At 43.9% G+C, this 16886-nt stretch overlaps 1 protein-coding gene across 1 annotated transcript in view; it reads right to left on the bottom strand.

Annotated features, from left to right (window-relative positions):
- Positions 1-219: 219 nt before the first annotated feature.
- Positions 220-16886, bottom strand: part of SCMH1 (sex comb on midleg homolog 1 (Drosophila)) — a 157803-nt gene continuing 141136 nt past the window's right edge. The window contains exons 11-15 of the mRNA XM_008065492.2: positions 16061-16261; positions 15026-15217; positions 6364-6558; positions 2455-2597; positions 220-1394 (exon numbers count right to left, since the gene is read on the bottom strand). Coding sequence (XP_008063683.2) covers positions 1269-1394; positions 2455-2597; positions 6364-6558; positions 15026-15217; positions 16061-16261 — 857 coding nt within the window. The 3' untranslated portion in view covers positions 220-1268. The remainder of the gene's footprint in view (positions 1395-2454; positions 2598-6363; positions 6559-15025; positions 15218-16060; positions 16262-16886) is intronic.

Raw genomic sequence — 16886 nt, 5'->3', positions numbered from 1 at the left:
AGGCAGAGGCTGAATTCTCACATTGTCTTCCCAGGGGGCCTACGTGGGCATTTGGAAGAAAGCCTGTTCTTTAGGGATTCCTGGAATTAGAAGAACTCTTCACAATCATCTTGTTCAAGCTCCTCATTTGATATATGAGAAAACTAAGACCAAAAGAAGGAGAGCAACCTGCCCAATGAATGCACAGTGATTTGGCTGTAAAGTGATGAAAAAAGACACTGGCATCTATGTTGGTTTTTATTTATAAACAGATCGACATAAAAGAAGTCCAGATGGCAGCGTGACTAGCTGTGCTGCTGACTCGCTTACAAGGAAGCATATGAACAGCGGAGTGGGTGGAACCGACTCCAGCCTGGAAATCCTTCCCTCCCATCCACCTTAGGGTCTTCTTGATCTAAAATAATTGGGCCCAATTTTCTTCGGCAATAACTCTGGCCAGGGCAAGGAGCTGTGGCAGGGGATAGTATGGGGCAAGGGACTCCCATTTCCACAAATGAGGCCTGGGGCTGCAAAGGGCCCAGTGGGGGAAGAGAGGGGAAGTTGGCAGGGGTCAAAGCTTTATGGGTTTGCCCATTCCAAAGAGAAAATACCCTAGGGTAGTGTCCGCTGGAAAGGAGCCACACCTACATGGAGAGGGCTTCTCTAGGACTAGGGCAGGGCAGTCTCCCTCCTTCTGAAACCCAATGTCTGGTATGAGAGGAATACTAACTAGGTTTGCCCAAGTGCCAGAAACAATAAATTAACAATAAGAAAAGATCTTTTTTTTTTTTTAAAAAAAGGTAGAGGTCTGCACCATGGGTTTGGAGTCTGGGGATCTGGTAAGAAGACAGGAGATGTGGGGTAATGGTGTGCCACACCAAGCCCAGGAGGTGGTCCGAGAACCAGAACAAGTGTCAATTCAGGGCCCTGGTTTCCAAGGCCCCAGAGTTGGCCTCTTCCTCCATCACGTGGAAGGTGTTCAGTCTAAACTCCTGGTGATAGGCCGGCCAGGCTTGAGAAATAAATAGAAGGAACCTCAGAGCCACAGCAGGGCTGAGGGGAAGAGCAGCTCCAGCCCTGGGCCTCATACTCTCCCCTCCTCAGTCCTTCATGGAAGGACATATCATTGCAGGTGGGGCTAGTAGTGGTGACTCCGCACAGCCACCTGGAGTCCTGAGGTGGCCTGGAACCCCACTGAGGTGCCTGGGAGTGGGCTGATGGCCCTCTTTCCTGGGAGAAGAACGCCCCGTCTGCTTGACCACTTGGTTGGCTAGACTGTGTCTCCCCGTTCAGAACCTGCCCTGCTTCAGTCGGTCAATGTGGTAGGAGAGCTTGAGCGCGGGCCCCAGCTTCAGACCCATGTACTTCATCATCATGTCACTGCGCAGCAGCAGCAGGGCCTTGCCATCGATCTCCTGCAGGTTGTGTGGGCGGGCAAAAGTGGAGAGGGAGGCACCATCAGAGTCCTGGTTGGCCTGACCACCCCAGGTTCTGATTATAGGTCATCCTTGGAAGTGCCAACCACATGGAGTCCAGTCAGCCTGCTGTGACATGAAGCCCACCTGTTCTCACTTTCTGTCTCTAAGCACCCCTCCTCCCAAACATCTACGACTAAATCCACCAGGTCAGACTCCATACACGTTTGTCCCGTTTTCCTTTCTTTGCTGCCTGAGAGGCAGTCTCCCACCCTCCCAAACCACTGAGGCCCAGCTCACTCCATCTCCAGCTAGTGAACCTGTTTTTATATTGACCCTCACCTGTTATCCTGTGAGTCATAGTCTTTCCTGAGCAGCAGAGACCCCTCTATGTGAGCTAGGCACGAAACAGGCACTTCTAGAGCACCTGTGAAACCTTTAGGCCTGACTAAAAAGCCCCCTCCACATCCATCTGGCGTGAAAGTGACCAGTGAAAGGAAGCAGACCGCCCACAGGGAGAACAGCACCAAGCAGCAGGGATTACGGGGAGCATTGGAGCCCAAATCAAGAGTATCATCACAGTAGAAAGATCAGGAGCAATCCCTGACCATGGAGCCAAGTGACCACTTGAAGAGATGTTGGGGGTATATGGAGGGACAAGTAGATGATGTGGCATTGATGGGGGTGAAAACCTGGGGGTCACTTAGCAAGGGACGCTAACTTGGGCTGAGGCTCCTGATTCTCACGCCAAGGCAGGCAGATGGGAAAGCAAGCATTCCTGGGAAAAGAGACTGAGGTCCCTGTCCCTGGAACTGAGCATCCAGGTCACAACCCAGGAGGAATGCGGCTGAATCACATCCTATACTAAAAGAGGGAGTTGAACATAGTGCCCAATGAGGTCTGTGTGAGACCTAATATTGTCTCTGAGTAATTATATTATCTCCTGTGCTGAGTTTCAAGAGGCCTGAAACAAATATGCAGCCCATGCCCTTTAAGGGTCTCCAAGTTGCAGTAACAAAACTCCCAGTGAACATGGGAGAGGTCAGGCAGGGGCACCTACGTGTTTGCGAAAGAGGTCAGCGAGGGGTCCAAGTTGAGGATCAGCTTCCCGGACAAATTGCATCACGTCCTCGACTGTCCATGAGGAGGGGTCCCGACCACTCACTCGAGAGGCATCTCGGCTTTCCAGATATCGGTCCGGCCCTGCAGGACGGGAGGGCACCTACCATAACAGGTATGGACTGGTTTATAAATACCTGCCACTCTCCTTGGTACATCTCAATGGCCTTATAGCTGACATCACTACAGGCTGATACACTAAGGCAGAAAGCAGTTTTTGCCTTGGCTTCCAGGAATCCTAAGTTTATTTAGTGCTCTGGTTAGAGCTTTTATCTCAGTTGTGTCTCAAATATAACTCCTCTCATTTCTTCTGTGGCATTTGGGACCTCTGTATTTTGATTATCATCTCTCCCAGATCTCTTACATATTTTATTCCCTTGCCTGAAATGTGTCCTCCTCTCTCCCTTCAATTTCTCCTTTTTCTTTGGGCAAACTCCAACTTAGCTAAGCAGGGCTTGGCTTCAGAGATCAGCTCCTTTGTAAATGTTTTTCTGGTCTAATCCTGACACACACACACACACACACACACACACACACACACACACACACACACACACACACTAGGCATGGTGCTGCTGCCCGGTAGTCCTAGTTATTCAGGAGGCTAAGGTGGGAGGATGTCTTCAGCCCATGAGTTCAGGGTTACAGTTAACTGTGATCATGCTACTGCACTTCAGCCTGGGTGACAGAGCAAGATACTGTTTCTTAAAAAAATTTAAAAAGGCAGTAATTGGATCATGTCAATCCCTTCTAAAAATGTAGTGCAATGGCCTCTGATTGCACATGGAATGAAACCTGAACTCCCCCTTCTGCTTCTTGAGTAAGCCAAGATTTCATCCTCTGACTTGCAACTTCCTCCGTCTGGAATGCTCTTTTTTCAGATCTTTTCATGTCTCACTCCCTTTCAATATGTGGGTCTCATCTCAACTATCAATTCCTCAAAGGAGCCTTCCCTGATCTCCTAGTAAAAGTGCTTAATTCCCCACATAGTCATTCTCAATCCAATTACCATAGTTTTTTTTTTCCCTATAACACATATCACCACTTAAAATAACTTCAAACACTCATTTATTTTATGTTTATTATGTTTTTTCTCCCTATATAATGAAAGCTCTATCTTATTCTCTGTTATGTTTCTGACACATAAAAGAGTGCCTGGTCTGCCATGGTAGATGTTCAAACACATTTGTTAGATAAATGAATGATCACATGTAACAGTTACTGATGTATTCTTCTTTCTCCCCAGACTATGTCTCTACTGAAGCAGGACCCTTGCCTTGCTCATGTCTATATTCACAGCACCCAGAGATGCCGTGACACACAAACTACCAAGTGGCAGAGCTAAAACACACCTGTGAAAGTAGAAGGTCCTAATCTTTAACTATCTCCTGCAAAGGCTAAGAATTTCCTCCCATTTTACTTAATTCTAGGTCCCCGGTCTAAAAGTCCATGCACACGTTGCCTGGTCCAGCCCCAGTATAGCTCAGCCCCTGCTTTGTGGGGAAGAAACTCTAGCATATTGTCTTTCAAGCTTGCAGTTGGGCACTGACCAGACTGGGGAGAAGTGTGCTAGGGCAAATAGGGCTGCTCAGATTAAAGTCATGAAATCCCAATGGCTTGCTGGAGGTGTTAGCAGATAAAAGATGGAGGGGACTCTGAGAGCCAGTCACTTCTCCCTGCCCTAAAAGTCTACTGTGATGCTAAGAGTGAAACCAACTGCAGAGACTCTGGAGAATAAAGAGAAGATATGGGAAGAGAGTGCACATGCATGAATGTGTCCTTCTTGGACCATCTTAGTTAACTCCTCTATTAGGGGCTTGGGATCATACGAGGGGAGACCCCAAAGAAAACCCCTAGAATTAATTTATAAAAGATATATATTTATCCTTACATGTTTACATTTCAGTGACCTTCAAAGTACTCTCTGTTTGATGCAATACACCTATCAAACTGGCTTTTCCTCTGCTCAAAACAGTTTTTGAACTCATCCATTTTGGTGCCTTTTGGTGCTTCTGCTGTATTTTTTTTTGTTTCACCTCTTCCACATCGGTCAAATATTTCCCTTTTAGGACTTTTTTCATCCAGGGAAATGAATAAACAAAAAAAGCCACTAGGGCGAGATCAGGTGAACAGGGAGAGGGGGACACGGGAGTCATGCCATTTTTGGTCAAAACCTGCTTATACACTCAGCATGGTGTGGGATTGTGTGCTTGTAAATCACCCATCACAAAATAGGCAAATGCATTAAAAGACTCTCCAAAAAAAAATTCACTGAAGCTGGATGCAACTTTTCATAACAATGCTAGCTGGTACACTGATATTGACGGGTTCCTAGGGCACTTACCTTTTGGGGTAAGTCCATACTACAAGGGGCCCACCCTCCAAAAAATAATTCCAGATTTTTTGGGGTCTCCCCTCGTATATATGCAGATGGACAAAACAGTATTATCTCACACACACATATAACTATTATATATAAATACACACCATATATACACATGACTGAATATGTATCCCTCCCAAATTCATGTGTTGAAATTCTAACCCACATGGAGATGGTATTAGGAGGTGGGCAGAGCCCTCATGAATAAGATTAGAATTCCGATCAGAAACCTGAGGGAAGTCACTTGTTCCTTAGGCTATGTGAGGTTACAGTAAGAAGTCAATCATCTATGAACCAGGAAGCAGGTCCTCATCAGGCATCAAATCTACTGGCACCTTGATCTTGGAATTCCCAGCCTCCAGAACTGTTAGAAATTCACTGCTGTTGTTTATATACTACCCAGTGTATGGGATTTTGTTACAGCTGCCCAAATGGACTAAGAATTCATAAAATTCATGCTATCATACATTTCTGTGTTTATCTGTCAGCCTACTCCCATTAGAATATAAGCTCTATAAAGGTAGGTGGTGAAAAGTTGCTAATTCATATGGCAGTTAGGAGAGACACCTCTGAAATGATAATATTTGAGTAATGACTCTGAGGCAAAAGAGTAAATTGGCAGGAGGGTCAAAATGCCACAGCAGAGTGAATGAAGGAAAAAGTGGTATGAAATAACATCTGAAAGGCATGTATGTGTGTGCTGAGGGGGAGGAGGGAAGTGGCAATATGACACTGATGAAATAGGTAGGTTTTGAGAAAAGTGGCATGAATCAATGAGAAGGATCACTCTCACAGCTTTCTAGGCTTTTCTCTTTGAAGTTCTAGTATTACATTTTATGTCTCAGTAATTCTAAACTGCATGTAGTTCCCGGTATAATCTGTGCTATTTCTTATGCCTTTGCCCTTATTCATGCTGTTCCTCTTCCTGGAAAGCTCTCCGTCCTCTAACAGCCCTTATATGGCCATTCATACAATCTCAGACAAGGTGTCACTTCCACGAGGAAGCTTCCCTTGAACACCAAGATTGGTTTTAAGTATCCCTTCTTGCAGTTTTCATACTAACCACAGCATATCTCTGTCACTGTCCTCAATATACTATTTTATAATGATCTGTTTAAGTATTTGTTCTTCCCTGTAACACTTGAGGACAAAAAGTGATTGATTTTTGCATCCCCATGCCAAACACAGCCATGTTCAAATAAATGGCTAATGAATTAATGAATGAATCTTTCCCTGTCTCTTTAGGGTCAAAGTCTTTGGCTCTTAGTTTCTGTTATTCTCAAACCAATCCCAGAGCTCCAATTATCTCCCAGATGCAAGGCCAGGCACAACAGCAAGCCCAGTTCCCAGTCCCACCTCCAAACAGGGAGCAACAGAGCTAGGTCCTCTCTGGCCTCCCAGAGCTCAGGAAGCAAAGGAAGGAAACAGTAAGGGAGGGCAGGAGAACCAGAATTCTGATAAGCTTACCCCTGGAGCATAGCCTGCGTACAACTGAGGGAGTGCTTGGCGGCAGGCCACAGGATGGAAGCAAGGGCCGGTACCCAGGAGCTCGAAGATTTTGGGAGGTGCTGACAAGGTTGGTAGGAGTCAAGGCAGAGTCCATTGAGTCTGAGTGTGGCTCCAATGACTGGGCCAGACTAGACCCCAGGACAAAGGTTTCACCTGAAAAATAGTAAAACCAGAGTTAGATGTTTTTTTTTTTTTGAGAAAGCAAGATTTATTGAGAGGACAGAAAAACTCCCAAAGTGGGAGGGGACCCGAGGGGGTTGCCCTGAGTTAGAATTTGAAAGGACTGTCAGAGTGCTGGCTCCTAGGTACCTGTGTGAGTGGAGTAAGAGGCAGCAAACAGAAAGCTTTGGGCTGAGACTCAGGAGGCCTGTGGCTCTCATCAGGTGACCTTAGCTAAAGCTCAGTGTCTCTCTCTGGACTTTGGTCTCCTTAGGGACTCTTCCTCTTAGATGAGATGGTCTTTCTTATGGTCTGGATGCCCTATGGTTTTTCTGGATAAAGAAAACCTTAAACAAATGGAGCTATTTTAAGATGGATGGACGAGATTGCCTTAGATACAAGATACTAGAGTAGGGAATGGGGTACTGGAGAAGAGATACATTTGCTTAGATGAGAGTACTTTAGAAGCTGACCCTCTGTCTGCTCAATCAGCAGGACATTTCAGAAATGCTTTTTGATGCCTGGATAAAGGTGTGTCTGCAAAGAATCTGCTCCTATATTCCCACCTTCCTTTTGTATTTGCCCTATTCTGTGGAAACATTTCAAGGAAGCTGGGGCTGTACAATGGTGAGAGTTAGAGCATGGAGACTAGAATCAAGTTAGAATTTGACTCTACTACTTAGCAAAGTGCTTCTCTGAGAACCCCAGTCTCCTTATCTACAACATGGGAAGCCCCTTTCTTCTAAGGGGCTTGTAAATATCAGAAGAGAATGGCTATGAAAGACTTTGCGGGGGAGGAGTCTTGGGTACTAGACCATAATATGGTTTTGTGATTTTTTTCTTAGACATCAGGTATTTATTTTATTTTATTTTTGACATCAGGTGTTTAGATAATGCTTGGGATTCATTCAGATCCTCTGATGAACACTAAATCCAAGCACATTGTCTGGCACACAAGACTTCAGGGGCAAGATAGCTTAGGATTTTAGAACTACTTTTTAATACTCACCTAAAGATGTCTGACAATCATGGGATCAAAGTCAAATCTAGCATTAGACAGGTTATCTCATGGAGTTTAACTAACTGTTGAAGCCCTATCCTAGTAGTAGTTCTGAAGAGAGAAGTCTCTGTGGCTCCATAACACCCAAACCATAACCCACACCCTTGCTACAGATGAGGTTTCCTTTTTTAAATTTTTAAAAAATTTTTAATTAATTAATTAATTATGTTGAGTTGGAGTCTCACTCTATCACCCAGCTTGGAGTGCAGTGGCATGCTCATGGCCCCTGCAGCCTCGACCTCATGGGCTCAGGCAATCCTTCTGCCTCAGCCTTCCAAGTAGCTGGAACTACAGATGTGCACCACCATGCCTGGCTAATTTTTGTACTTATTGTAGAGGTGAGGTCTTCCCAAGTTGCCCAGGCTGGTCTTGAACCCCTGGACTCAGGCAATCCTCTCACTTCTACTTCCCAAATTACAGATGTGAGCCACTGTGCCTAACCTAATTTTTTTTTTATTTTAAAGATGTGGAGTACAATTTAGGGTTAGGCACATAAGTGGTCATCATACAGATAAAGTTTGGGTATCCTTATTGATGTTATGTGCTCCCCCCGGCAATGTCCCACTGCTGCCAATTCCTTTCTTATAGTATTATGATAAATGTTCAGGGTTCGCTTATGAGTGAGTACATGCAGTACTCAGATTTTTGTTTCTGTGATAAATCACTATTTACAGGCTCTAATTCCAACCAAGTTACTGTGAAGTTCAAAATGTTGTTTTTCTTTATGGCTGCATAATATCCCATCATGCAAATGTACCACATTTTCTTTATCCAGTCCACTTTTGATGGCAGCACAGTTGGTTCCATGTTTTTGCTATTGTGAATAATGCTGCAATAAACATGCATGTGCAGGTATTTTTTTTTTTTTATAAAGTGATTTGAGTTTCTCCGGTTATATTTCCAGAAGGGGGATTGCTGGGTCATACGGAAGGTCAATTTTTAGATCTTTTAGGAATCACCAAACTGTTTTCCACAGAGGTTGTACTAGTTTACACTCCCACCAACAGTGTAGAAGTGTTCCCTTTTCCTCACATCCTCTCCAGTATCTGTTGTTTTTTGAGTTATTGATGATGGCCATCCTGACTGGAGTTAGGTGTATCTCAGTGTGGTTTTAATTTGCATTTCTTTGATGATTAGTGAGGCTGAGCATTTTTTCATGTATCTGTTGGCTGCTCATATGTCTTCTTTTGAGAAGTGTCTGTTTATATCTTTTGCCTATTTTAAAAAATAGAGTTGATTTAATAGAGTTGATTCCCTTTCAGCATGTTTGAATTCCTTGTAGATCCTGGATGTTAGGCCTTTGTCAGATTTACAGTTAGCAAATATTTTTTCCCATTCTGTGGGCAGACAAGGTTTCTGATCCCTATTTTTCAAGAAAGAGGACTATAGTAGTGTCTCACTTTGAAACGTGAACAAAAATGCAATCCAGGAAGTAGGAGACCTGGGTTCTATACCTGGGCTCCTGCCTTTCATTAGGCATATGATCTTAGACAAGTAGCCTGTCATCTATGAGCACTAGTTTCTTCATCTGTAAAATGGGGAAAATCACCCCCTGTCAGCAGAGCACATCAAATGGGATTCAGAATGGAATGGGATGGACTTTGTGAATGTGAGGAATTGTTATTTTATTTTTCATTCAGAGTTGAAGTGGCTCTCTGCAATAATTCAAGAAAAGTATTTTATCCAGTTTCTGCACCTATCAGTGGAGTAACCTTACTTTTCTAGCCCTCATTTTACTCATCTAGGTGTGAGTATAGTGCTGCCTGCCTCACATGAGCTAACAGATGTGAAGAATAATTGTGATGACAATGCCAGGGGCTCACCAGATACAAACTAGTGGATGGCTCTTTCTGTCAGCATGTTGAGAACACAAACTGAGACCTAGATTCTGAGTTGGGGGATCTGAAAATCTGAACTCATGGTGCCTGGACTAGGCAAGGTCATTACATCTCATCCTAACAAGATGTACTGAAAAAATGAAGCATCATGCTCCAAAGCTCTGAGAGGTCCTAGCCCTCCTAAGGCTGAACAAATGAGGCTGTCTTCGATAAGACAATGCCAGGATAGACAACCGAAGCATTTTCAAACTGGGGGCCCTAAACAGGAAGGTCAAGTAAGTAGGGCTGTAGGCCTCATCCTAGTTTCTATCCAAACAATTCTTGTTTGAAATTAAAAGAAAAAATAAAAGAAAGAAAAAGGAGTTCTAGTGCTAAAACACACTTAGAAACCACTGGCCTAGGTGTCAGAGGTTGGGGCTGGAAGATTTGAGTCCTATTTCCTGCATGATCAATAGGCAATGATCAGTGACTTTTGCTGGAATTCAGTTTGTCCATCTATAAAATGGAGATGAAAAACCCTTAACCTCATAGGGTCAATGTAAATTAAATTTAATGTTGATATACTGGAGATATAGGACCATTATTACTCAACAAACATTTGTTGAGCACCCTTTGTGTGCCAACCACTGTGCTAGGTATGGTATATGCAGAGATCAACAGACAGATAAGGATCTAGTCCTTATGCATTTATTTTCATTGAGGAGCAGTTCTTCTCAGAGTATCATCACATTACAAAGCTGACCTTAAAAACTAAAGTTCGTAGTGGAGGATGACCAGAATAGTGGTGAGAAGCCTCAAGATTATGGCAAAGGAGAAATGGCCTGGGAAGGTTTAGACTGGAGAAAAGTCAAGAGAGATGAACACCCTCAGGGCAGTCATGGGAAGGGAAGAGGCCTGGAGATAGATTTGTTCTTTTGGAATATAGAGAGTAGAACAGAGGGCAGGAGTTAGAAGAAGGCAGATTTCAGTTCATAAATGAAAGCATTTTGGCAATCAGAACTGTCTAACAACAAAATCAATTGCTAAAGATAGAGAGCAACCTGTCATTAGAAGTATTTACACAGGGGTCAGGTGTCTACCCTCGTCTGTTGGGTTAGACACTAGATCATCTCTAGAGCATTTTCCACTTCCAAGATACAAAGGCTTCATGCTCATAACCAAGCCTTCCCCTTCATGGTGGTGAACTGAGTAACCAAGGAACTACAGCTATGGATCTAAGAAAATTCTTATACCAACACAGGACCCAGGAACATATCACAGTCCTTGTGCATGCTTAAGTCACTCCCATGTTAAAAAAAAAAATCCTACTCTGAACCACATGTCCCATATCCTCTACCACTCTTTCATTCAACAAATACTATTAAATACCATGTGACAATTAGGATGATATTATGAATGGTGAAAAAGAAACTCTCTCTCCCCTCATGGAAAATTTAGTCTAGTGGTGAGGTTGACAAAATACAGGTAGAAAAATAGCAACTATTGTAAATATTACAAAGAAAAGAAACAGGGTTTGAAGACAGACAGTGACAGGGGGATCTCTTTTAGATAAGGGAAGCCTGGGATGTCTCCCTGGTAACTTGATGTTTAAGCTGTGGTCTGAAGAAGAGTCCAGCCACCTGAAAAGTGGTGTCCAGCCACACTGAAAACTGTGCCCGACAATGTGCTTCAATTAATTATGAACATTTGAGTCATCTTAAAATTCTGCCAATTCTATGAGGAAACCTATGTGGGGATAGGGGGTATCCTAAGAGATTTCACAGTTATTTGGCTTTAATCATTGTGAAGCTTGAGATCTTGGCAGAAGAACTACTTTATAACTAACTCCAAAGACCCAGATGGTAACTGCAAAGAAAGGCACCAGGAATTCATTGTCATGGGACAAATGGACCACTTCCTCTAGCAGAGAGGAACCTGAGACATCTCAAAACAGTCGGTCCAGAATTTAATACTGAGCAGATTTCAATTACAGCTAAATTTAGTAGTCACTGGGACCAGCTAAGTCAATACAATCTCCTGCCTGATACTGTCAGTGTTTTAGAATGCCAGAGGGAGTCTATCTTATTTAGTCTTCACAAACCTCTTACTTGATCCAGCCACATGGGTGGTTCTGAAGAAGAGACTGTGCTCTGATACTGCCTTCCCCAAGAATCCCACCCTGATCTCTTCTTTCACCTTACCCCTTGCTCATCATACCTCACCTGGTCAGAGTACCACTGCTCCCTGCTCTTACCAAGTATATGTTCACACCTCTCTCCCTCTCTCTGCTCTTTGAGTTCAGGGAGTCTACTTCATCTCTGTCCCTCCAGAGTTCAGTATAGAATTTGGCACAATGTAGGTATCTGATAAATGTTTGATGACCTAAACCAAAACAACTGGCCTGGATTCTTCAAAATGCCAACATCATGTCATGGAATACAGAATAAAAGGCTGGAGAACTGTTCTAGATAAAGGAAACTAAAGAGACAGTACAGTGAAATGTTAGATGATCCTTTACTGGATCTTAGATTAGGAAAAACAGCTATAAAGGACATCATTGGGATGCTAGGGAAAATTCTAATACGGTCTGTATCTTAGCTAGTAATATTTTATTAATGTTAAATTTCTTAAGTATTTTATTAATGTTAAATTTCTTTAGCATAATAATAGTATTATGCACCTTAGCCTTAGGAGATATATACACAAGTATTTAAGGATAAAGTCTCTCATCTGCAGTTAACTCTTAAATGATTTAAGAAATTAACAAAAAGCATATATACATATATATTTAAATAATACAGATACAAACATATGGATACATATAGAAAGAAAAAGACAAAGTAAATATTGCAAAAATTAAGTGGTCAACCTAAGTAAAGCGTACATGGTTGCTCATTGTACTATTTTTGTAGCTTTTTTATAGGTTTGAAATTTTTCAAAATAAAACACTGGAAAATAATAGTCTCAATTTAGGCATGAAAGTGTAATGGGATATGAAATCTACCTGAGCTTTGGGTGACTATCTGCTATATTTGAAGTGCATGGTTAGTTGGGTCAAGACAATAAGTGGTAGGAAAGTGTGGGGACAAGACTTTAGGAAAGGGAGAAGGTTCCAGTAAGTACCCAGATAAGACAAGTGGCACCTAAAGGTGTCAAATTAGCAGAAAGTATGCAGCCAGGCAGAAGAACAAGAGTGACAAACACCAGATCCAAAGGGCAAAGTAAAAGCTCCAGCCAAGCTCAGTGACTCAGCCTGTAATCCCAGCGTTTTAGGAGGCCAAGGTGAGTGGATTGCCTGAGCCCATGGGTTCAAGACCCGTCCGGGCAACTTGGCGAGACTGCATCCCTACAATAAGTCAAAAATTAGCTGGGCGTGGTAGCGCACGCCTGTAGTTCCAGCTACTTGGAAGGCTGAGGCGGAAGGATCCCTGGAGCCCAACAGGTGGAGGCTGTGGTGGCCGGAAGCGTGCCACTGCACTCCAGTCTGGGCAACGGAGTGAGACTCCAACTCAAAAAAAAAAAAGACAGTTCCGTTCAGACTGAGTTCTTTGGCAAAGGTAAGTAATCAGAAAAACACCAGAAACGATGAAATCAGAGGTTGAGTAGAGGGTCAGCAAGGCAGGCAGCAGGCAAGTAGGTGGGCAGGCAGAAAAGGTAAGTTTAGAAGCACAGAAGAGACAGAAGTTTAGGCAAGGCTCTGGCTTGTCTGGGCATAGTAAGGCTCATTTTAGGGAAGCAAAAAGAAACTAAGGTGAGAACAAACAAGCTGCTGAGAACCCAATGAGAAACAGCTTACAGAGCAGAGGACACAGGGAACTGGCTCAGTCTGTCTGAAAATGGGGGAAGGGAAAAGTGACAGAATGTGATATCCTTGGTCTTTGTTTCTTTCTTAAATGGTGAAGTAAAAAGAGTCTGGCTGAAGTTTGCTTCCTCTTATCTAGCAGTTGAATCAGAGATGTGAATTCGAATAGAATTCCCAGCAAAGGTAATGCCCCAACATCAAACTACCTCTGGGACTGAAGGCCCATGATATATATCCCTAGCAGTTTTTGAATGCTGCTACTGGTGTGTTTCTCTCACTTCTTAATGACAGTATTCCATTTAAGAATTCTTAGTTCCTAATTCTTTTAGAAATTTCTCTTTAGACTAGCAGCTACATTCATGGGCACGCCACCCCCTCTCATGTATCCATTCTTTCGGAATTCCAGGTAGGCCTAACTTTCATTACTGAAATGCAGATCAGAGTTCCTGAATGTCAATAGCTGGAGACATTTAACTACTTGCATTTGTCTGTACCAACTCCACTGTGCCCAGTCCAGACCCCAGTGCAACATTCTAACTGCAAATAAGAATGCCTTTTTTGGTTCTCAGAGACTCTGATGGTAAAAGAAAGCAATTGAATAGGTTGGGTGAGAAGAAGTTTCCTCTGAAGATAAGGCTCAGCCAGGGGTGGGGTGGGGTGGGGTGGGGTGGGGGGGAGGTCACAGAAATTGGCTGTAGGTACCAGAGGGTCTGGCCTCCACAAGGAGTATTTTAAATTCAGGTACCTTTTCGCCCTGCTTACAAGTCACATAAGCAATGCTCATTTGGGTGCAGAAAAATATATGGAAGAAAGGGGAAAGGGAACTGTGTGAATATCACATTCTCCAGAAAGAGCACTTTTATTGGAGGTGATTCTATTAAGACTATGATGAAAAGACACCCAGGGAAGTAAGTCTGGGAAGAAGACTTGTGTAGAGGAAGGTCAGAAGCGGTGCCTTTCAGACCCATGCCTTCCCATCAACAGGCAGCACAGCCCCCACACTGACAGCACCCTCCCTATTCCTGTACTCAGGACATAGCCTGCAGGACTCTCTTAAATGGCCTTTCCTCCCTCTCTCAACAGTGACCTACCTCACTATGATTAGGGCCGAGCTTTTCTTCCCTCCCTCTCGTTCTGTGTCCTGGGCTCCAGATTAGAGATGCCGAGATCCATTTACTCTTCAACCTCTCTTGGAAGTACTTAGTCATTGATCTGGCCACATGGCATCCGCTTTCCCATTGTGGGTCTGGTATGTTAATTGAGAAAGTTATTTTCCAAGCTTGTTAGAAACAGCAGGAACTTGAATTGACTTGCTAGACTGGCAGTGCTGGAAGAGTCAGGGCCATGTGCCAAAGGAAAGAATGGATGGCCAATCACCAAGGAGCAAATTTCTCAATCTGTAGGCTGAAACTAAATCTTCCTGCTGGCACAGGAGATCTGTTAGGCCTCTGCTGCCAGATTCACACTGGGAGATGTACCGTGACTTCACGGTGGCTCCACATGTAGTCTGGAGCTCAGAAGGGAAATCATGAACCACCTTTTTTCTAGGATAAGAATCCAGAGAGAAGAAGAGCAATCCTAAAGATAGAAAACAAAACCCTGAAGAGGAATTAAAGATAGATGAGAGATGACTGAAAAGTCCCAATCTGGCAAAGGTAAGGGACCGAAAAGCAGATCTCTGAATAGTAGGTGCCAGGTCAGTGGGTGTAGCACTGTACCCCCACAGATGCTTCTACTAGCCATGCCCTCCACTCTTAGCCCAGGTCCCATCCCAGCTCCTACCTGGTAGGTACCTGTCGTGGCTGTGGCTGTACTCTGTGGCAGTGAGTGACAAGTGAGTCTGTGTAAAGGGCTGGTTGCCAAACAGATTGTCACTATGAAGGTTGTGGCAGAGTTTCTCCAGGAAGCGAAGGACGTAGGTGATGCTATTGACTGCTGGGAGATTGAGGGTGTGTTGTTCCCGGTCAAACATGGCTGTGGAATTAAATAAATAGGGTTGAGCATGTCAGCCTGGCAGTGCAGTACAGAGCTGGGCAGGAGGAGTCCAGCCCACTGCTTGTTTCAGGCACACCGGGTTACACAAAGGAAATCAGTGCCCCAAGTTTCCTTTCTCCCTCCTTTTACCTCCCTCCCTCAAGGGCTTTGATTTTTGCCTCCAACTCCAAAGGGCTTGCAATTATGGGAACAGTCAGGCCAGGTCTGTTGTACCCGGGGCTCTGGAATGATTTCACTCAACCTGTGAAAACAACTGTGAACGTAATTCTATTTGCTCCATCACTTGGCTAGGCCTCCTCCAGGAAATCTGTTCATTTAGGGTGCTTTCTCTCAAAAAATTTCTAAGAACAGAGAAGCTGGGCAGAAGAGGCGACTACAGCCAATGCCAGTGATGGTTTGGGTACACAAATTCAATTTATATAAAGGCAATTGAATTTTGGCACTGTGTAGAACTGTTTCATGCTTGCTTTTATTTTATTCCCTATCCCTATTTCTATTACAAATATGTCAGTATAGTCCTTAAAAAGCAAAAGGCTTGTGTATTTGTCTCTGAGAGCAGCAAAGACGTGGGGATTTGGGGAGATGAGTCACTGGCAAGAAACAATTTTGGGGAGGAGAAAAAGCTCTAAAGGAGGTATAGGCGAGAGCAACTAAAGAGAGGCAGCAAAGACCAGGTCCTTGCAGACTGCTGCACAGATGCCAAGAAGAGACCAGGGAGTGGCCTCCAGGTGTGAAGTAGGAACCAGGATGCCTTGTGAGGAATCAGCCAGCTGAAGGCCTGTCCTTCTGACTAGGAGGCAGTATCAGCCCAAGGGTGCTTACCTGAGATGACCTCACCACCGTGGCCCTGTTTCAGGAAGCTGAAGACAGTTTTCTGGTGATAAGCACAGTCGATGCAAGCCTGGACAGCCTGCTGCAACACCACAGAGGCACGAGCTGGTCCAAAATGGTCAGGGAGTTGCTGGACCTTCTTCTTATCTAAGTGGGGGCCTGTGCTGCAGTTCTTGTTCAAGTAGATACAAACTACAGGAAACAAAGAATCAAAAACACTTACAGAGTCTCCAGAGTAGAGAAGTCAGAGAACAGTGTTCTATTTTATTTTGTATACCCTGGGCTCTGGTCCTTAGCAGAATTCCCAGCACCTAAATTTGTGAAATGCTGTAGGGGATAGAAAGTGGGGGGGTCAAGAAAAGGCTGTACTCAGCTGTTGCCAACCCAAACTGCATGACCAAAGGTCTGGGAGCACAACCACAGGGAGAATAGCCCAGACCAAAAGCCAAGGCATAGAGTTTGCACTTTATCTTCAGTGGACCGGAAAGAAACTCTAAACAATACCCCAGATGTATGTTACTTTCATTTTCTGTATCTGGTGCCTCACATATTCTTTGTGTCTCTCACATTTTATGTGTAAGAAGCTTTCTATCCCCAGAAGCATTTCACAAATTTAGGTGCTGGGGCCATAGCAAGAGCATGCAAGAGCATGCACGTGTGTATGTGTGTGTTTGGCATTGGACTTGGAATGGTCACACCGCTGGTCACTTGGTTTGGTTTCTGTTCTGGGCCTTAGAGTTCAAGAAAGTAGTAAATTAAGAAAAATTTGAATAGAGAAACAGGTGAAAAAGGTCTGAGGGTCCCATCTATATATTTG

The sequence above is a fragment of the Carlito syrichta genome, unplaced genomic scaffold (assembly GCF_000164805.1).
Source record: "Carlito syrichta isolate Samal-C Ts95f unplaced genomic scaffold, Tarsius_syrichta-2.0.1 Scaffold308579, whole genome shotgun sequence".
Lineage (NCBI taxonomy): Eukaryota > Metazoa > Chordata > Mammalia > Primates > Tarsiidae > Carlito > Carlito syrichta.
Note: the sequence above shows the minus strand (reverse complement) of the source record. Positions and strands in the feature narration are given on the sequence as shown.